Genomic DNA, 22,679 nt, shown 5'->3' with positions numbered 1-22,679 from the left:
TTTCCCTCATTTCTTTTACATTTGTTAATTTGAATTCTTCTAATATGAAGGGTTGTTTCTTCTCCCATATTTACCTATTAATTCAATTCTTTATATCAGTATGGACTAAAGGATTTTTGTTTCCTGTGGGTTAAATCCAGTACTATCATTATTAATTTTGTTGCTCAGATTGTACCAGCTTTGGCCATTGGGAGCTCCTTTAAGTTGGCTCCTGTGTCCTTCAGACATGTTAAGTTCCTGGCATTACAAGATATTTTATGTTCATTTGGTATTTTTCTTGTCCCAGCCGTGGAATCAACCATCTCTCCAAGGAATTCTTGTTCCTTTTATGGAAGAATGGTATTTAGAAACCAGGATCTAGGTACTAGATATTCTCATTGTTACTGTGGTGTCATATCTCCTAGGCCCTCTGAGTGATCTGCTTGAGTTCTTACCCACAGAATGAGAACCACGAGCAAATAAAATGGTGGTTGTTTTAATCTATAATGTTTTGCAGTACTTTGTTATGCAGGCATAGATAACCAAAACATTCATTATTTAATCTTTAATAAGTCTTTATTAAAAATAATTTTATAGGAATATGGTTTGGTTTTTAAATTATTTGTAACAAAATTCTAAGCATAATTAAAATATGGCAAAGTCTTTCCAGTAATCAGTTCCTAAATACAAATACATTTGGTTATGATTAAAATCGTTCCACTTACAAGAATGTAAACAATGTAATTTGTATAATTACATATAATAATTTAATAGTGTCAATATTTTTAGAGTGCTTCTTTAGGCATAAATGTACTAAAATAGTTCAACTTTAGGAACTAAAAATTAGGCAAAAATTTGAATCATTTCATTATGTATTGCTATAGTAGGTCTTCACTGAAGATCTTTTTTCACTCTGTCATCAAGCTCATTCCTTCATCAGGACCTTTGGTCTGCTGTTTTCTCTACCTGAACTGCTCTGTCTTCAGAACCTCGCATGCTAGATACACCTCATCATTCAATGTATTCAAGGCATTTGATTTAGTCATCAGTCTGTAAATATTTACCTCTGTGCCAGACCTTGTTGTAGGCACTGAAGATGCAACAGAAATCAAGGCCATCCTTTCACTGTAATTAAACTGAGAAAGAGGAGGGAAGTTAAGAAATAAACAGAAAAACACATATGTCTTTCAATTATAGTTGGATCTAATTAATGGTTGTGCTGACTCTCAAATGGATGTTATCTGGGGATAAATGTCAAGTACTTTAAAATTTTATCATTATGTTTTCTGTGTTTTATTTAAAAATTCATTTTAGGACAAACTTTAATATACTGTTTTATATATGTCTTACTTTAGTATGTAATGAAATAATTGTATTTGAAAAAGGACTTTAAGACAAGCTTAAACTACATTTTTTTTTTGAAATTTGTAGATTTTGGAAGCATTTGCCAGTTCTTTGATTCAAAGGAATCTTTTGATGAGAAGGGATATCCCCAATCTAACAAAATACCAGATAATTCTAGCAAGAGATCAATTTAGGAAAAATCCATCTCCAAACATTGTGGTAGGTATTTTAAAATAAATTTTGGTGATAGATTAAGTTTTTACTCAGAGCCAGGATGAAATGTAAATAATGATTATTTTTCGCTATATATATTATTACTTCATAAAGAATTCAGATATGATTTGTATACTTTATAAAAGCATGAAAAAAATTAACAGGAATACAGCCTATGCTTTGAATTAAGATAAATTTACCTTATAACTTTTAATTAAGAGTTGGTCTTTTAGTTTATTTTTGTTTTGCAAAGTCAAAGAGCTATGACAGGATAGATTCTAAATAACTTTTAGATCCATAGCATTTTGTCTTGACTCGATATCGAGTTTGGAGGAAGCATCACAGTAAGCTTCTATTTCTAATCTTCATAGGAAAAAAATAGGCGAATAGGAACATTATCCATCAAGCTAGGTCCAAAGTCAAGAGATGCTCACAAGCATAAAAAGGCACTGAGTTTTTCTTGGAACTGAAAAGGAACACATGTGCAAAAGAACAGAGGCAGTTGAACAAAAGTATGAGGGAGATAGTGAGCAAACCAATTTGGCTAAGGTAAAAGATTGAGGAAGTCAGAGGTGATAGTTAATCTAGGTGTGACCACATGGGTGTAGCTTTAAATGTCACACCAGAAATATGGACTTTATTCTCTAGTATCTGGGGAACCACTAAGGGTAACTCCTCTGTGAAATTATATAATAATACAATTAGTATATTAGTATATTTATAGAATGTCTTTAATTTTTGCTAGGAGTTAAAGATTCATTGAAATTTTAAATAGTAAATTTAAAACTTGATCTTACTGATGACAGTTTATATTTTACAGAGAGTTGGTTTTACTCTTTCATGTAATTGGGCTGCCATTTTAGGGCATTTATCACTATCTTAGAAACATTTAAACATTTAACATCACTGATGTTAAATGCTACTAAATGTAAACTAGAGAATAATAGTCTTTATCTCTAGTAAAGGAAAATAATTAAAATATGTTGTTCTCAATGGTCTTCTTTTAAAACTGTCTTATTAGATACACCTACTGTATGTTCCCCTTTAAGGAATGCGTAGTTCACTTTTCCTTAAGAGTAGTGGTTAAAAGCACAAGGACACGGGGCCAAATTTCCTGGCTTCAAATAATAGTTCTGCTGCTTACCACCAGTATGAGTTTCTTCATCTGTAAAGTGGGCATAACAATAGTACCCACTTCCTATATCTGAAGATTAAATGAATTTGTACAAGTAATGTGCTTATAACAGTGTCTCCTCGGTGTCCAATGTTATTATGGCTCATATACTTGTTGGTAAATGTTAATGTTAAACAGTCTGATTAAATATTTATCCTGATTCCATAACATTCATGAGGATAGGCCTATATCTGACTTATTTTCCATCGTATCCCAAATGTCTAGCTCAGTGCTTAACACATAATAGATACCTATTAAGTAGTTTCGAAAGACAAATGAACCTATGTACTGCTAATAATTGACCTATAAAGAAAAACAGTATATGAGAAATATTTCCCCTCCTTCATTTATTCTCTTTAAAACTTAAATTTAATGTTGAATTAAAAAAATATGAAGGGACAGATTTTATATGGAAAATACATTGCCACCTTCCATAGCAACATCCTGTGACATTCAATGGAACCAGTAAGTTCTACATGGAACATGTATCTTAATTTTTTTCTCTCATTAAATTTGATATATACTTGTTTTTCTAGGGAGTACAACAAGGCATAATCGAGGGAGAGTTTGCTGTTTGTATTAGTTTATATCATGGTTATGAATTATTGCAGCAAATGGGAATGAGATCATTATATTTCTTCCTTTGTGGAATTATGGATGGAACTAAAGGTAAATTATTTAAAGAAATACTGACATGTATAATTTTGGCTAAAAACAAATATTGAACAGTTTGGTTACTTAAAAATGCTTTTAAAAAGTAATGAAGTGGTTTTGTAACAAGTGGCAATATTTCTTTGTTTTTGATAAATTGCTGGAAACAAGCAAGCCATTTATTAATATATGGGTGAATGTAGAACTAGAAAACATTGATGGTTTTCATGTTTAAGTTTTAAAAATTTGCATTTCTAAAGATTAACATCTTCTTAATACATAATAAATTTGATTAGTTTTGCTATTAAATTTATTTATTGGGAAAACTTTTTCTCAATTTCTGAAGGAATGACTCGAGCAAAAAATGAACTTAGGCGAAATGAGGACTTCATGAAACTCTATAATCATCTAGAGTGTATGTTTGCACATACACGTAGTACTTCAGCAAGTAGCATTTCTACTATCCAAAAAGGTCTGTTTTTTTCTTTTAAAATATTGTTGTTCCCTCTTCATCAAGGTTAATTTGGAAATTTTACTTCATTGATACACATGTCTTTCTATACTTGTATTTTTATAGCAATAGATCTGTTAAATGCTAAAAGGGATAAATAGAACAAATAAATAAAATACAATAAAAAGGAGCAACTTAGGATAAATGTGTATATTCGAGCAGTTTATAATACAAGTTAGTAGTTGTTATGGTAGTGAAAAAATTCTGAGAATTACCAAAAACTGATGTATAGCTTACTTAATATTTTCTTTCTTCTATGTTGCTGCTGATTCCTTTTTGGATTTTCTCTCAGGATGAAATTTTTATAAAAATTCAAATTTTATTTTGCTTTAAGGTTTATGTGCTATCCAGATGCTACTTAGTGTTTAAATAAAAAGAAAAAAGTTTTAACAAATCCATTTTGAAAAAGGTAATTAAAATATATTGATGTAATTGAATATGGAAAAATACAGAGATTTTTTTTAATTTTTTTTTATTTTTGCAGGAGATAAAGACTTTTTCTATAGTCACCCAAAATTAAAGAAATTAGAAGAAATTGTAGTTGAACACTTCAAGTCATGGAATGGTAGGTCATATTTAATAGCCTCAGGGCAAGGCAAAGTTATTGAAAAAGCTAAAACTCTGACTCATTAGTTTGTGCTAGCTTTTCTTATGGAGAAGTTGGGCTTTTAGTTACTCTGAATAATGAATATAAAAAAACTGAGAAATTTTGGGAGGATAAGGGCAACGGGAATGGTAGGAATGTTAATACTGTTAGATATGTGAAAAAGAAAAGATTAGTCTTGGGCAATATAAGGAAGCAGATAGTAAAATAATATATAATATGATGGTAGGGAAAAGTGAACTAGGTAGGAAGATAGTCATGAAGGAAGCTGTTTTATATAGAGTATTAGAGAAAGCCTGTTTATAGGGTGATATTTGAGCTTTTAACCTGATGGAAGTGAGGGAGCAAGCCTTGAGGATTTCTGGGGGAGGATCATTCCAGGCAGAGAGAAGAGCAGATCCAAAGGCCCTGAGGCAATAGAGTGCTTGGTATGATTAAGGATCAGTAAACAAACCAATTTGGCTGGAATAAGTTTAATGAGGGTAAGGGTAGTATAGAAGGAGGCTGGAGAGGTAGTCAGGGGCAGACCTAGGGCTTGTAGGAAAGTCAGGACTTTGGATTTTATTCTTTGAAAGTGTGTGCTTTGTGCAGTTGTTAACAGAAGCACTTAGAGCTACAGAGTGATATACTCTGACTTTTTTGAAAGATCGCTCTGGTAGTTTTGTGGAAAGTAGACATTGATGAATTAGGAGTCTATTATAACAGTCTAGGATGATAACAGATGGAGGCTTTAATAGTGGAAGTGCTGAGAAGTGGTCATAGATTCTAGGTATATTTTGAAGTTGGAGCCAACAGTATTTGTTGATGGACTGGACATAGGATATAAGAAAAAAAGGAATCATATAGATGCGTGTGTGTTTATGGATGATTATATGAACAAAGAGAAAATTAAGAACAATATAGAGAAGAAAGAGCAAACATGTTAGGATGCTCTTGAGACATCTAAGCGGAAATGTGTAGGCATTAGAAAAGTGAATCTGGATTTCAGAAGAATGGTCTGGGCTATTTTTATCTCTATACAGATGCATGAATATATTTTGTATTCAGCGTAAAGGCAGTATTTAAAGTTTCAGGAATGCATGTGATTACATCACCAGGAATACAGTTTAGGGACAAGAGAGCACCCATAATGTAGTTCTGAAGAATACTAATATTTAGAATTCAGATGGAAAAAAGCCACAAAGGAGATTGAGAAAGAAACCAGACAAGTGCAGTATCAGAGAAGCTGAGGGAAGAGATTATTTCAGTAGGATGGAGCAGACTGTATTAAATACTGCTGAGAAGTGTGCTTATATGAACTAAAAAGTATCCATTAAATTTGGCAATTTGGAAATTATTGATAACTTTGATAGAGGAGCTTCAGTGGAATGAAGGCAGAAAAACAGGCGGTGGCTGGTCGAAGAAGACAGACATACTTTGCACTGAAAGTAGCTATTGGTTAGAGATTGGTCAGATGCAGAAGCTCGATGCTATGGTGACTCAAAGGAAGTTTGTCTAAAATAATTTTTCTTGCAGCTCCTGTTACTTTTTCTTTATGTATTGTGAATTTAGCTTTATGTGTATTGTCATTTAATCCTTAGGGTTGTTAGGAAGACTAAATGAATTAATATACAAATGCTTAGTGTAGTCCCTGGCACACACATGGTAATTAATATAATATAAATCATATGGAAGAAAGAAGGATTGTCAAAGTCCCAAGCAAGCTTAAACACAGAAGAAAACTAATAACAGAAAACCTCACACAACTTGCAATTATTAGCCAATTGCTATGTGCAAGTCTACATACTTTATATTTACTAGTTCATTTAATCATCCCCTCAATCCATATTAGACATGAAGAAACTAAAGCTTAAAGAAATAAAATAACTACCATGGCCACACATCATCCAGAGAGTAAGTGACCCAGCCTACGAGATCATGTTCTTATTCACACATTCTACTGCCTTTGAAGCACAGAGACATTGGGAGGAACTTTGCAATTGGCTTGTAGGGTATATTCAGTAGTTACTGGAGAATTTGAAAGTATAATAGGTATGGGGACTGAATTCCATGGCCTGGATTAAGACAGTGCCTTTGGTAAACAAAAAGAAAAGGGGAGATTTATGAAATCAGTAGGAACTCTACATTTCTGTACTTCTGACTTAGAACATAAAGGGAAATAATAGGCATCATGCATGAAATGAAAGCCTGGTCAAAAGTGATTCAGGTAATTTTTATTTGATTTGTATAGGATTTTATTTTATGACAGCCAATGAGAGATAAGGAGCTAAGGTTATTAAAATTACTAGGAAAGGTGAGAAAACCAGCAAAGGTTTAAGATGTCTTAAATTGTTCTTTTGAAAGAATTGTCATTCATTACTACATAGTTTCGGGCTTGTCTTTTGAACTAGTTCTTATCTATATTCTTTTTTTAAAAGTTTTAATTAAGTTTTTTTTTGTTATATAGCTCAAAACACATCTGAAAAGAAATGTGACAAAACCAGAGTTATGATCTTCTCTTCATTTCGAGATAGTGTTCAAGAAATTGCAGAAATGCTTTTACAGCACCAGCCAATTATTAGAGTAATGACTTTTGTTGGCCATGCCTCAGGGAAGAGCATGAAAGGTTTTACCCAGAAGGAGCAACTGGAGGTAATTATTTTTAGAGACAATGAAGTAAAAATAATATTGGTTAGCTTTGCACTTACGCATTTTTGTTTTAACTCACTGGTCAATTGGGTACTTCTTAAGGGTAATTTTATAGTAAAACATGTAAAAAAAAGATGGTGTATACACACACACACACACACACACACACACACATTTTTAAGTAATGTAAAGTGTAATATTTAGGCAGATAGTCTGTGGAATTATACTACTGGGTTGGAATCCTGGCTCTTCTACTTATAAGTTTCTTTACTTCCTGTGCCTCAGTTATTCTTATCTGCAAATGTACTCCCTAGAGTTGTAAGCATTAAATGAAATTGTGCGGTAGAGCCTTCAATAAATGTTTACTGTTTATTTAAGTCATTCTAGTTATTTTAAACAATTATGTCTTTTTTCTGTTATTTAAAAATCTTCATTTAAAAATATGGTCAGAGGAAACCATGGTGGTATTTAAGGTAGCTGTATGCTCTGAATGAGAGGTCATAAGTTTTCTACATACTGTGATAAGTTTTGTAGGGAAGTTTTAGACTCTTAATTTTATAAACCGTTTACAGATTTTTGCAGATTATCTATAGGTCTACACTGAGTAGTCACTAGCAATTAGGTGTGTCTTTAAGGTCAAATTCATTTTGATAGATCTTTTCTTGATTCTTTCAACATTAGTAGAAGAGGAATCTCGTTCTTTAAATAACTTTTATACCAGCCCTCACTGCACTCAGAAGTCTGTTTAAGCTGTCTGGATCTGGTGGGGAGGGTCTTTTCCTGAGTCTGACTATAACACCTTTTCCTATCTCAAGTCTGATTATAAGTACTTTAAAGGGTTCAGACATCTAGTAGGTGATTATTACAAATCCTAACATTTGTATGTGAATGAGAAATAAAGTGAATTTTTACCTAGGAGGGTCAAGTTGAAATTAAATTATTTAGGAACAGGTGATGAAGTCACAGAGGAACTGGAGGGCCAGATTCTTTAGGGCCTTATAGGTAATTTCCATCTTAATGATAGTAGTAGCTTTTACTCTGAATGAGATGGGAAAAAGCCCTTGGAGAGTTTGGAGGATAGGAGGGTCATGGCCTGATTTATATTTTAAAAGAATCACACTGGTTAAGAATAAACTATAAGGAACTAAGAGTGGAAATAGGAAGACAAATTGGAAGACTTATTATAATAATTCAAGCTAACAATGATGGTGGCTTGTACTACAGTGGTAGCAGGGAAGGTTTTGAGAAATGATTGTATTCTGGATACATTTTGAAGGTTGGGCTGACAGAAGTTATTGACATTAGAGTGAGATGTGAGATAAAGGAGTATGAAGGCTAATGCCAAGGTTTTTGGTTTAAACAACTAAAAATTGCTGCTGTTAACTAAAATAGCTAAGCCTGCAGGAAACAGGTTTTGGAGAGAATATCAAGAGCTTGGTTTTGAACAAGTTAACTGTCATAACCATGAGATTAATGGTTTTCCAACTATCAAAACTGGAAGATTAGTTTATTTCCTCCTAATACTTCATAGACAGATACTTTTGAACATTACAATAAACATGAATTACGAGAAAAGTAAAATTACTGCAAAACAAAGGTCATGTTCAAATTTTTTATTATTAGAGTCAACAAACAGAATTATTCTGTTAAACTTCTAAACTCTTACTCTTAGTTTTTCTACTTGTTGGCCAGTAATAAACAATTTGTAACCAGCACTAGTAATAAACAGTTCATGGGCTGCACTTTGAGTAACACTGTTTTACATATCAAATAGAGTTGTTGAATGAACAATTGAATATATAAGTCTTGTTTAATAGGTTCATGGATTCATGGAAGTATATATTCAGGAGTCATCATCATGTAGACTGCATGAAATTACCAACTGATTGAATGGAGATAGAGAAGATGTCCAAAGACAGCTCTAGGGTACTTCATTGTTATGAGATAGAAGTGATTATGATTCCATATGGAATCAGAATAAGTGGCTAGTATAATCAGAGAAAGACCAAGAGAGTGTGGTATCCTGGGGACAAACAAGGAAGAAGAGTGATCAAATGTATAAATGCTGCTAGTAGGTCATGTAAGGTGATAACTGGGAATTGACCTTTGGATAAAGAGGTGAGAAGGCAAATGAGCTTGGAAAAAACAGTTTTAGTGGAGTGGTGGAGATAAGCCACCATTGCGAAGAGCTGGAGATAGCAAGTATACAATTCTCTTTCAAGGGTTTTGCTGTAAAGGGGAGCAAAGATGGAAGTGATATTTTGTTTGTCTTATGTTGGGTTGTGAAAGAACTTGACGATAGAGTAGAGGAGAGTATTGCTGGAATGATCTATGAGTAGATGAGGGAAAGGGATGAGATCTAGTACAAAAGTAGAGGAAGTAACCTCCGTTAACATGGAATTTATTCAAAACAATAGGGGAGAAGGTAGTCTATGTAGCCACAGGTACGGGTGGATAAGTTGACCTGGTAGTGATACCTTGTGGAAGGTCTTTTTGATTGCTCAATTTTTGTTCTGTCACCCGCTGAGAGTGAGGATAGAGAGGAAGTATTAGAAGTTTGATGAGACAGGAGAGAGTAGGAAACAGTTATCTGGGAGAATGGGGAGTGTGAATGGATTAGGGAAATGTGAAATGATTTTCATATAGCACCAAAGGCCCATTCAAGGTGAGAAATTATGAATTTAAAGTGAAACCAGTTAACATAGTTGATATTTTTCTCCAGCCACATTCAACTGTATACGTACAGACTCAGAGTAGGTGGAAAGTGGAATATAACCAGTGTCAAAGTTTATAGTCAGAGAAATATGGAGTGAGAGGAGCAGGAAAGACCTTGCTCCCTGGCATGTGTCGTCAGTTTGGCTTAAATAAACTCATAAAATTCTCTACAGGTTTGGACGTTTTTTACATTGACAACTCTTACAGTCATATTTTGGGTGGCATATTCTACTACCCCCTCACTGGAATAATAGTATAAAAGGAAAGGTGAATTTGTTATTGTAAGAATGTCCAAACCTGTAGAGAATTTTTATAAGAGTTTATTTCTTTGAGCCAAACTGACAACAACAGTGCCGGGAAGTAAGATGTCAAATGCTTCAGAGAATGACAGTTTTGCAGTTTCTTTTTTCTACATTTGGAATTAGGGAAAAAACAATTAGGACAATTACATAGAGGTGGGAGAAAGCAGGGTGGGGGCTTAGATTATAGGATAGTTAAGATTACTGCTCTATTGAGACCTCTAAGAAAAAGAGGCATTTCAAGGGTGTGTTAACCTAGATTCACAGAAACAATGGGCAGGGCTTGCTTAAGGCAAAGATAAACCTGTTACTAAAGAAGTTATAGGCCTGAGGTGTGACTACCTACCTTCACCTGCCTAGTTAGGAATTTGTGATCAGATCCTTCTGAGGTTACTTTCGGTTAGATTTCTTAAAATGCCCCTTTTTCATCCACAAATTCTAAGAGTAATAAAACGTTCTTACTTGGCATACACCTTACAATAAATTTTGATCTAGGATATAATAAATAGCAGTAATTTCTGTGGGCTACTTACCTTCCTTATATGCCCTTTTAGTGATGCTAAAAATAGCATCTGAGATTTCTCATTTGTGGGTAAATTATTAACAAACTCTTTTGGAATTACAACCCCTATTAAAGCAAAGGATTAAGACTGCCCTTTGCATTTTACCACAGTTTCTTTTGGCTTATATTGCCATTTTGCCACCCTTTTCCTATTTAGTAGTATTCATGGAGATTTTTAATCTGATTTCATCATTTTGAGGTGAGCAGGAAATGTTTGCTTTGAGCAACAATTCTCTCATATTTATTTGCATCTAGTTATTTTTAAGTCATTTTTATTTTAGGTGGTGAAACAATTTCGTAGTGGTGGTTACAATACATTGGTTTCTACTTGTGTTGGTGAAGAAGGTTTGGATATAGGAGAAGTCGATCTTATAATATGTTTTGATGCCCAGAAGAGCCCAATTCGTCTTATACAACGGATGGGTAGAACTGGCCGAAAACGTCAAGGCAGGATTGTTGTTATCCTTGCTGAAGGACGAGAAGAACGTGTAAGTAGACTTTAAGAAACATGATTTGTTAATTTAAACTTGAGAAATACAGCCTAACGACAAATTCAACATTTTTATACCTTACAATGTGATCACCCCCTAATTCTAGTAATTATCTGCCACCATGTAAACTTATCACAATATTATTGATGCAGTATCTTATTTAATTCTGTATTAACAATCCTGTAAGGGGAGTATTGCTTTTCTTGTATACAGTAAAGAAAACTGAAGTGTAGAGGGGTAAAGTAAGAAGCTGAAATACAGGAATAGTATTTTTTTAAAAAAGCAACTTATTTATAAATATCAGCCTTACTCAAAAACAGCAAGATACTAAATAAGATTTCTTTTTTGCAATACAGTTACTAAGGTAGGCTTTTATAATAATAGACTTTGAAACGATTTTCATAAAGAGTTAATTGAACAGGGTTCAAATTCAAGACAACAGATATTCTATTCTCCAAGTATTTAACTTGATCAGAGTTTAATTTACTGTTTATAATAAACTCAAACTAATAATTGCTTGTTATGGCTAAGTGATTATTATAGAAATAATATAATCTAATGTTTGTTTTTGCAGACTTATAATCAAAGTCAATCCAACAAAAGAAATATTTACAGAGCTATTTCAGGTAACAAGCAGGCACTTCATTTTTACCAGCGAAGTCCACGAATGGTTCCTGATGGAATCAATCCAGAATTACATAAAATGTCCATTATAAATGGTGTCTATCAACCAGAGAAGCCTTCTCGAAACTTGAAGCAAAAGTCATCTATCTTTTCCTATAGGAATGGTAAATAAAAAATTTTGCATTTAAAACATGCACATTTTTCCTTTTAGTTAGCAGGTCATATAATGATGTATTTGTTCTTTGAGGAGTGCTATGAGCATTCATTCTACAATGTTATGGGTGTTCTCTTAGGAGGGAAAGGATGTGTGGTAAAGGGCAAGAGACACTGGCAATATAGTGTAATAGAAACTCAGTGGTAGGAAAATTAAAATATCCTCTTTACAAAATGAGGAAAAGAAAGAAAAGTTTTATTATTGAATAAGCATTAAACCAGATTACAGTGTGCATTGTAAGCGATCCACAAGGACAGAAATTCTACCCTGTTCACTACCCTAAATACTTAGGATCCTTTATATACATATTTTCGAGATTAACAGTAATTTGTCCTATATAAGAAGACAGCACCATTTGCTAGACATTCTTTCATAGTTCATCCCAAATTCACCTGATAATCAAGGTAGCCATTTGTGTTAGCTAATTGCCTTTATTCAATGAAATAATAAAACTTATCTCTATTACAAGCAGATAGTGACAGCTCTGAGACTGATACCTAAGGTAAAGTCCCCTGGTGACTGGAACACGGGGACACTAATCTTCCTTGATATTTACATGTCAAAGAGACAGCTTCTAGACCCTTAAGATCTGGTTGAAAAGCTCCCTAGAGGCTTGCTTACTTTTACAGAGATTTACATACATACCCAAGGGTTAAAGAAGGAGTTTACAAACATTTTCATGTGTCTTTGGAATTGCTCTAAAAAAGGGAGGTGGAATGGTTTCTTTCCCAATCTGCAAAGGAGATAATTCTTTTTCCTTTCTCTTTGTTAAAAGAAACAATTGCAGCAACGTTAGACCAGGTTATTGGTAATACTGAGTCAGTGAGAAACAAATGCTTTGGTGCCAGGGAGCATAGTTAGTATTGAGGGTGTTGCTAGCTTAAGGACTGCAGAGGTTTTGGTGATATCAAGAAATTATCTTGAAATATTAGCACTTTGAAAATGAGAAACTAAAAAGTTTTTTTTGTTTTTTGGGGTTTTTTTTTTAATCTTTAAGGAGGGCTTTTAAAGAATCATAAAATCCTGTAATTGTATTTTAAGATTTGAGAGGAACCTTTGGATCATTTGGTCCAATTACTGTTAGGAATGCTTTCTGCTACATCCTTGTTAAATGCATATCTAGCCTCAACTTGAATATCTGTTAAAGCAAATTATATTTCTTTTTGAGGGTTCATTCTATTGTTGAATATCCCTGTATAGAAGAAAGTTCTTTTTTATGTTGAAAAATCTTTGTACCTTTTTCTCATTGATTTAGTTTTGTTTTCTCAATGCAAAGAATGGTTATGATCCTTGGTTCACCTATGTAGCAGTTGTTTGTATATTTGAAGTGTCACCAATTCCTCTTGCCAAGATTGTGTGTATAAATGTAATCTTCTATATATCAGTATATAATTCATTGGGGCTTAGAGGCCTGAATTTATTTAAAGTGAGTAGGAGAGTAGAATATTTTCAATATTTCAATATTTTCAATATTTCAATATTTCAAAAGTCTTAGGGCCTCAGATTTTTAGATCTGAAAGGGACCTGAGAGATCACTTAGTTCAAATTCCTTATTTTACAAAAGCTTCTTAATAGTATTTGGAAATAGCTAAGACAGAAGTTTCTTGTTTTCTGTTTCAGTAGTCTTCATGACTTTTTTTTTCTGCCCTCATCTGTATTAGGCCAGAGTTCCTGCTTTATAATGTTTATCCTTTCCAAATTGGCAATTATTTTCGTTTATAGAGATTATGGAAGTCAAAAAAGGTTAATTTATCATTTTTAAAAAAGTATATTATTATGTCATTTTTAAAACAGTAGGTCTTTTTTATCATCCTCCATTCCCTCCGTCCCCCGCCTTTAAGTCTTAAGCTAAAAACTCTTTTTAGTCTTGGGGTTCCCACCATCCCCAAGCTTCAGATAGCCCTTCCAATAATGTTATGATAGAATCATGGTACTAGTTTTTATTTGTATGTTATCTGACTATTTCATGCCAGGTCTTAGACAACAAATGGAGAGAGTCCAAAAGAGACCAAGACTGAGAGCCTAGCTACCTGGTTTTATTCTGTTAATGAAGTCATTACCAAAGGTTAGCTCCTAGATAGAAGGGTGCAGTAGTACTTTTAAAGAAGTGAGAGAAATTAGGAGATATGTAGAAGCAGGAAGTGATAACTAGAGTGATTATATGAAGAATACTACTTTTAAGGAATAGAATCAGTGGTTTAGCAGTGATGAATAGACAGAGACGATGTTGTATATTTTGTGTTTGCCTAACAGATTTTTTAACCTCTTTTTCGTTGTTGTTGTTTTTAATTTTTTTTAAGTTCATTGGGGTGACATTGGTTAATACAATTATATAATTTTCAGGTGTACATTATAATTTGACATCTATATATTGTATTGTGTCATTACCACCCAGAGTCCAGTTTCCTTCAGCTACCATATATTTGATCCCCTTTACCCACTTCACTCTCCCCCCAGCTCCCCTATATTTTACCCCCTTTACCCTGTTTACCTCTTCCCTTGTCCTCCACCCCCTACCTTCTGGTAACCACCAGTCCATTGTCCATGTCCCTGAGTCTCTGTCCTGTTCTTTTGTTGCTTTTAGGTTTATATCCCACATATAAGTGATATCATGTGATTTTCAACTTTTTCAGTCTGGCTTATTTCGCTTAGCATGATTATCTTGAGGTCCATCCAGATTGTCACAAATGGCAGTATTTCATCTCTTCTTATGGCTAGTATTCCATTGTATATATGTACCACAGCTTCTTTAGCCAATCATCTATCGTAGGACACTTCGGTTGCTTCTATTTCCTGGCTATCGTGAATAGTGCTGCTATGAACATCAGTATGCAAATATCTTTTTGGATATGGGTTTTCAAGTCTTTGGGGTAAATACCCAGTAGAGGGATTTCTGGATCATATGGTAGATCAATTCTTAGTTTTTTGAGGACCCTCCATACTGTTTTCCATAGTGGCTGTACCAATTTGCAGTCCCACCAGCAGTTATGAGGGTTCCTTTTTTTCCACATCCTCTCCAACATTTTTTTTAACCTCTTTTAAATCTCTGTTTAACTTACAGGAATGAGGCAAAGTAATTCCAAGGAAGATTGGTTCTTATCAGAAGAAGAATTTAAATTATGGAACAAACTGTATAGATTAAAAGACAGTGATTTAATTAAGGAAATAACATTGCCTCAAGTTCAGTTTCTATCTTTACAAAATGAGGAAAACAAATCAGTAAGTTAAATATGTTTTCATACACTGTTTATAGTGATGATACAGTAGCTTTGGAGTAAAGAGAATGCTCATGATCAGAATGTCAACTTAAAAAATTAAGAATGTAAACAGTTTAAAAAATAATATTAAATTAAGTCTAAATTTGTAAAACTTCTAATTTTCTTATATTTATTATATATATATTTTTTATAATACTGTAATATATTTTTATAAGTTCTGCCTTTTCTTCATGACTTTCTACCATATGAAAATTTCTGTATAGGTATAATTTACACAATTGTTTCATTACTCTGCAGTATACCATAGTTTGACAATATCACTGTTATTTTTTGGAATTCTTTATATAACTAACATAAAATTATACTGTCACAAGCATCTTCGTAAAAACATTTTATTTTTTGTTTTGAAATTATAGTAAAACTTTAATTTGGATGTTAGTATTTATTTTGTTTTATGAATAAATTATTGATGAACTTAATGAAAGTCAAAATAAATTGTTAAAGGTTATTTATGTGTTTAAAGAGTGGGAAAAACACCTCAGGAAAGATTCCTTTTAGAAGGTTTATAGTGCTTGAAATATACGGTTATTTAGAATTTGTATTTTATTCACTTACAGGGAAAGTAAGCCATGTCAGCAGGCATGAAGAATTGGGATTACTATCACTGGGAGATTGTGAATGCCTCCATATTAGATTATAGGATATAAATCAAGCAAAATAGTAGTTTTGAAACCGTACATTTTCTTAAATATTTGCTCTTAACATGGAACTATATAAACAGGAATATGGTCAAGTTGTAACTCATATGTCATTTATTTTAAAAATGTATTTAAAAGTCATCTTTATACTTTATGAAATTATTTTCTTTTTTCTCCTGAGAGTTTAGTTGCAAGTACCTAAATGAATTCAAATTATTTATGTTGAGCTGATTGTGTATTGTGTTTTTTAGTTTGTGAAATCAGAGTATATGTGTTTTATCATTTTTATTATTTTTAAAATCCTTAATCAAGATTCAAGAACCAACCATTGGAATTCATCAACTCTCTCTTTCTGAATGGAGACTGTGGCAGGATCATCCTTTTCCTACATATCAAGTTGATCATTCAGATCGATGCCACCATTTTATAAGCATTATGCAAATGATAGAAGGAATGAGACATGAAGAGGTAGGGTTTTATTGTAACTTTCTTTTGCTGTTATGATGCTGAAACTATAATATTTAATCTTTATCCTTAATTTGAAGTCATTATTATAAGAAACAAGTATTACAAATAATTATAGCTAGAATATTTTGTTTTTCTGTATAGGATCCAGATTTCTGCCTTAAGAGAAGTACGCTTAATTAAAAGAATATTATCTGTAAATATTGATAGACTAGAGTTAAATTTTAATATACATAACGATTTAAATAAACTGTAAAGATTCTCGTTAGATGCGATTTATTGAAATATTCTCTATTACATAGGTCATTTATTTGGTATGTCTCTTATATCCTGGTGGTAGGTTAGAAAATTATTTATTCCTTCAGCAGTTTCTTGATTATTCTTCCTTGAGAAAGTCAGAATGATGACCCTATTATGAAAGTGAAGCCCAAAATGCCTGGGTTAGAATCCCAACACTACCTCTACTAATTGTGCATCTGTTCATTACTTAACCTCTTTGTGCCTCAGTTTCATCTGTAAAATGGGGATGATGATGAAACCTTCGTAGTGTTGTTGTGAGGATTAAATGACTTAATACGTGTAAAGCACTTAGAATATTAAATGACACATAGTAAGTACTCTGTAGATTGTAGCTGGAATTTTTCTTACTAGTTATTGTTTACAAATACATGTACATAAAGGAATTAGTTGTGAATCTAAGCAAAACTTGTGCCATCAAATTAACACATTTATTTGGTGTCCTCTATATGTCATTATCTGTTCCAGGCCCTGTGGCTGCATCAGTGAAAAAGCCAGATAAAATACTTTGTGTGTGGGAGCATATACACTACCAGAGAGACAGACATTCTCACATTAATATTTATTGATTTATTATTCAAACAGTAGAGAGTTAACTGCTTAAGTTCCTGAATAGTAGAGGGATCTTGACTAGAGCAGCTTTCATGGGAAGGAGGGACGGATGAGCCAGGAGTGGTGGGGACTGTAGTTTTAGATTTAGAGATAAATAAGTCTTAGAATTTCACTATAAGGCTTCTTGGTTGGGAAGTTTGTTAAAAATAGAATTTCTAGCTTGGAGCCTAATGAACATACAAGTACCACTATTTTAGGTGTTGTAAAAGCTGTTCTTAGTTTACCTTCATCAAGAGAGTAAATTTAACATATGTATTTATGCTTTTCTTTTATATACATATAAATTTCTTAAATATTTTTAGAAAATTAAAATATTGTTCAGTTAAATTTTAGAAGTGAAAAAACTTAGTGTTTATAACCTTATGTATTCATTTTGTTCTTTCTACAAATAGTTATCATGGGTCATCCATGTATTAAGTACTGGGGATACAAAAGTATTAACTGATTAAAAAAATGTATGATAATTTCATAGTAGTATCATTTATAATTTTGTTTATCAGAATAATTTTTAAGTTTTAAAAGAAAATCATTTAATGTAATATTGTTTAGAAAATATTTTAACATAGAGTAAAACTCATCTCTTAGAATTGGCTTTTTTTTAAAATGCCAGTTTATTTATTATTTTTTCATACTATATATACATAATTTTTTTTAACATTTTGTTATTTTATTTTCCCCCTCCCAAAATTGGCTTTTTTGTTTTGTTTTCTGTGACTTTTTCATTTTCCTTCTTTATAGGGAGAATGCAGCTATGAATTGGAAATTAAATCTTACTTACAAATGGAAGATGTTCACTTGACATTTAGTGATTCTAGGAGCAAATACAATCATCTTGCAAATGGCACCTTTACTAGTAACAAGAAATCTTCATTTACAAAGAATACAAATCAAGGCAGTTCACTCTCAGTGACAGAATCTGATGAAGAATGTGCTGAAATTTTTAAACAAACTCATATCAAACCTACTAAAATTGTTTCTCTAAAGAAAAAATCTTCTAAAGAACCGAAGAAAAATCAGCCTAAAAAAGAAAACAATGATATTGTCATGGATTCTTTAGATACCGATGGCAATTCTACTGTTGAAAATATTTTTCGGGTAGACCTGAATGATAAAAGGGCTTCAGATACAGATGAAGTTGCTGCCATATGTACTGTCAATGAAAATGTTAATCAGCCATGTGGATTATTAACAGAATATCAGTTTACAAATAAATCTGCTAGTTCATTTGCTGGAAATTTTTTAGATTCTGGTTATAACAGTTTCAGTGATGAGAAGTCTGTTTTATCTAGCTTATTTCTTCCATTTGAGGAAGAGCTTTGTAGAGCTAGAACAGATGACCAATTTTATTGTCATTCATTAACAAAAGAGGTTCTCACTAATGTAGAGAGATTTTTATCTCATTCTCCTCCACCTCTCAGTGGACTCTCAAATTTGGAATTTGACATTGCTAAGGGTTCTGCTCTTGAAAATTTGCTTTACCTACCCTACACAGAGTATTTACAAAATGATAAAACTACCTGTTTGATACCACATTCAGCTATAAATTCTCAACAGAATTTAGAATTGAATTCAATTAAATTTATTAATCATCCTGAAAAAAGTTGCCTTTATAGTAAAACTAATGATAAGATTTCTGATGAACCAAGCTTCTGTGACTATGATGATAAAGTATGTAAAGATACTAAAAATGAAAAGTTAGTATCCAACAATCATACTCAAATAAACATAGGCCCTCCAAAGTATTTTGTTGAAAACAATCGCAGTGTTGATAACAATGGCCTCCCAACATTGCTCACTGATCAGGATGAAAGTTTACTACTATTTGAAGATGATGTAAGCCTTTCTCCCTCAAATAGTAAATGCAAATCCTTATGTCTGTCAGACAAAATTGGTATAAGTGAGATGACACTGGTCTCTCAATTCTTAATTTCTGATGAACTTTTGTTAGACAATAATTCTGAACCCCAAGATCAAATTATCTGTGATACTAATTATTGGAAATCTCATGGAGATTTGACAGGCGTAGGTGAGGAAAAACTGAAGAATGATGAATATGTTTTTGACTGCTCTAAGGACTTATTTTCTGTTACCTTTGATTTAGGATTTTGTAGTCCAGATTCTGATGATGAAATAGTGGAACATGCATCAGCTACAAATAAGAATAAATTTTTAGATGACCCATCTGAAAGGTGTTTTGTTATTAAGGAGATAAGTGATGCAAATTATGTTTCAAATCAATCAGTAATACCAGGAGATCATGCTGATAGTTCTACAAGTAAAACCATTATTATCCCATCCAGTGAAGATAAACAGAGTTCTACTTCTGCACATTTTCCATTGAGTACAGCAAAAAATAAGCAATTTATGTCTCCTGGATATACTCAGTTCTTTTTGCCAGTAGGAGAAAAAGTTATGAGTACACCACTTTGTGAATCAAACACATTGAACTCATTTTCTAAAAAGAGAAAGGAAATGCCTAGGACGCCAGATTCTAATAAGGGAAAAGTAAATCTACAAAGTTTCAAAGAAACATTGAATTCAACTTTTGATGATTCAGGACTTTCTATAGAAAAAGCTAAAGGCAAGGAACAAATCAGTCTGCAGCAATCCTGTCATTCTGAAGGTAAGATTTCATCTTTATAAAACACAAATCTTTCTAGAATAGTTACTTTAGATAAACTCATTTTTCAAAATGTAATTTCTCAGTATATAGTATATTGAATTAGATAATTGATATATATTCCTTAAGTTGATGTTTACTGATATAAAATTTGTTTTATCTACATATATATTTATGGCATGTGTACCATGTGAAAAGTATTACACTGAAATGCAGAAGTATAAGAATTGGCCATAGCCCATGATTGTAAACCACAAATATACGTTTGAAAAAATAACCAATAATGTGTAAATAACTACTAAAGGAATAATAAGATAGTGGATGTTCAGGAGGTTTAGAAAATTTCAAAATTTTGAACTGGATTAGATTGGAACTATAGGTTTTTATTAAATATAGATTTTCATTTTGGCTCCCCAGGAATATTTATTATTGGGTTATGTTGAAAATAATAGGGAATATGGATGTTATAAAAATGTTAAAAACAAAGGGTAAGAAGGAAAGTGTAATATTTTGGCGGGGAGGGTAGAATAAACTAGAAAGTTTATATAGCAAAAACAGTTGAGAACTAGCACTATATTTGGAGGATTGAGACAAGACCATGGCAGATGAAGAGGAATCTCTGCATTTCTATGATATAATTTATAGAAAAACTAGAAAATATAATGATAGATATTTGATATTAAAATGATTTAAGTGTCGTCTACAGCCATGCCACCCTGAACAAGCCCTATCCCATCTGATCTCAGAAGCTAAGCAGGGTAGGGCCTGGTTAATACTTGGATGAGAGACCACCTAGGAAGACCAGGTGCTGTAGGCGTAAAAAATTGAGTGGTGTACTCCCCCCAAAAATAAAAAAAATAAAAAATAAATAAATAAATAAATAAATAAATAAATAAATAAATAAAGTTATTTAAGTGTCCTTTAAATCCTGAACTCTATGTATAGATTACTATACCAAGACATTTATGGATTTTAGTCCTTATGGCTATGTAAAAAGAGTAGTTGCAGGATAAAATAAGTTTCCTCTAAATCTTTTTCCTATGTTGTTCTCAGTAGTATGGAGGGCTTGATTCAAGAATGTTTTATTTACAATAAAACTTGTTTAAAGTAAATTCTGAAAATATATTTAATTTTCAAAAACAGGCTATTCTGCATAGTTTTAGATATACTCTGACATATGTATTTTTACTAAGTGTTTCTGTTGCCTGTGAGCCTTCAGTATTTGCTTTAACACCTTTATATTAAGTTTGTAATTGGTATCAAATTTTTTTTTTTGTCTTTGTGTCAGATTTGCATTAAAACTTTTTTTCTAGCATTGCACTTAACTACTAACCATGGGCAATATAATTATGAATACATATGTATTAGGGAATTATTTATCAGAATATTTATTTAGTATTTTTTATTACACCTAATTGAACTAGAGGATTTAAGATCATTTGCAATGTTACATGGATACAAAAATAGTTCATTAAAATACCACTAAAGCAGTTAAAAGGAAAGCCTCCTGGAATTGGTTGGTTACTGTAGCTGAGCCCTGCATTTAACTCTAGCTTTCTTGGAAGATACTGAAAAAAAGAAAACTGGTTCGATAATACTGTGCTTATCTGCAAAAAAGGATTTATTGAAGTTTATCTGTCTGGGTAGATGTTTTATTGACACAGATGTGAGGAGGAATTTACTGTATGAATTTCTACTAGTTATTTATTACTGCCCCCAAAATTAGTGGCTTAAAATAACAAATATTTATCTCAATTTCTGTAGTTTAGAAATTCTAGAGTTGTTTAACTGGTTGGTTCTACCTTATGATTTCTCATGAGGTTATCAAGATTTCACCTGGTTACAGTCATCTGAAGACATGGGGAATCTGCTTTCAAGATGGCTTGTTCAAAATGAGGGATGATGGAAGGCACACAGAAATCTGTAGTCCATAGCATTTCTAAAATCCAACAGAACCAAGATTGGAAGTTTCTTGATTAGAACTCAAACCCTGAGAATAAGTCTCCATGGTTCTTGGCTTTGTCCTCTAGGTGCTTGATCCTTTTTCGTAACAGGTAGCACCTGTGGAGTTTTCTCAGCCTGCTTCGTTTATTAAAAGTTTGAGATTACAAAGGCCTCTTTTCTTTTTCTCCTTTCTCTGCCTCTTCCAGTTGTAGCTGGCTGTGTTTCTTCCCATATAATTCTCATGAATCTTGTGAAAGTTAATAAGGTTCACACTAGCCATGCCCACTAATCTTTTGGAGTAACTCTTCTAACTTGAACTTCTGCTGAGATGTCTAAAGATAGTTCTTTAATATTCTTAGAAGGCCTATTATTTGAGAGTATCTGTGAGAGACTTCCTTAAAATATTTAGAGAGCCTTTTATCTGAACTAAATGGTACTTTGAGGCACCATCTTTGATCTTTCTTAGGTCTTAAAGCCTCTACAGTAACGCCCTCAGCTTCATCTGGACAGTGTTTCCCTGGCAGTCCTCTAGATTAGATCTTTGCCTGGAAGATTTCTTAATTTAACATTATTTGCCAGCTGGAGAAGCTGGGCATTTTTAAAGCCAGCAAGACTCAGCTGTTTCACACTTAATAGACCTTTAGTTTATCTCTTTTGCAACTTACTTTAACAGCAAGAAACACAGGTGATACCTGTGTGTAGGTACATTTTCTACTTTCCATGTTATTGCAATGTTGCTGAACTTTCTGGCACTACAAAAAGGATTCTCTTCTGATTTCTAATAAGATTTTATTTTCTTTAACCTCCCACCTGTAG

General features: G+C 32.6%; 1 protein-coding gene and 1 pseudogene across 2 annotated transcripts in view; both read left to right on the top strand.

Annotated features, from left to right (window-relative positions):
• FANCM (Fanconi anemia complementation group M) overlaps positions 1 to 22,679 on the top strand; it is a 66,255-nt gene that overhangs the window by 7,582 nt on the left and 35,994 nt on the right. For both annotated transcript variants that reach the window (XM_015597680.2, XM_015597679.2), the window contains exons 6-15: positions 1,411 to 1,542; positions 3,247 to 3,379; positions 3,708 to 3,833; positions 4,357 to 4,437; positions 6,923 to 7,107; positions 10,962 to 11,168; positions 11,746 to 11,959; positions 15,071 to 15,228; positions 16,238 to 16,393; positions 18,038 to 19,922. In XM_015597680.2, the coding sequence (XP_015453166.1) occupies positions 1,411 to 1,542; positions 3,247 to 3,379; positions 3,708 to 3,833; positions 4,357 to 4,437; positions 6,923 to 7,107; positions 10,962 to 11,168; positions 11,746 to 11,959; positions 15,071 to 15,228; positions 16,238 to 16,393; positions 18,038 to 19,922 (3,277 nt within the window). The remainder of the gene's footprint in view (positions 1 to 1,410; positions 1,543 to 3,246; positions 3,380 to 3,707; positions 3,834 to 4,356; positions 4,438 to 6,922; positions 7,108 to 10,961; positions 11,169 to 11,745; positions 11,960 to 15,070; positions 15,229 to 16,237; positions 16,394 to 18,037; positions 19,923 to 22,679) is intronic.
• On the top strand, positions 20,618 to 20,736 carry LOC112471732 (annotated as a pseudogene).

Source organism: Pteropus alecto, unplaced genomic scaffold (genome assembly GCF_000325575.1).
Source record: "Pteropus alecto unplaced genomic scaffold, ASM32557v1 scaffold38, whole genome shotgun sequence".
In the NCBI taxonomy this organism is placed as follows: domain Eukaryota; kingdom Metazoa; phylum Chordata; class Mammalia; order Chiroptera; family Pteropodidae; genus Pteropus; species Pteropus alecto.
The sequence above is the reverse complement of the archived record's forward strand: the minus strand, read 5'-3'. Positions and strand labels throughout refer to the sequence as shown.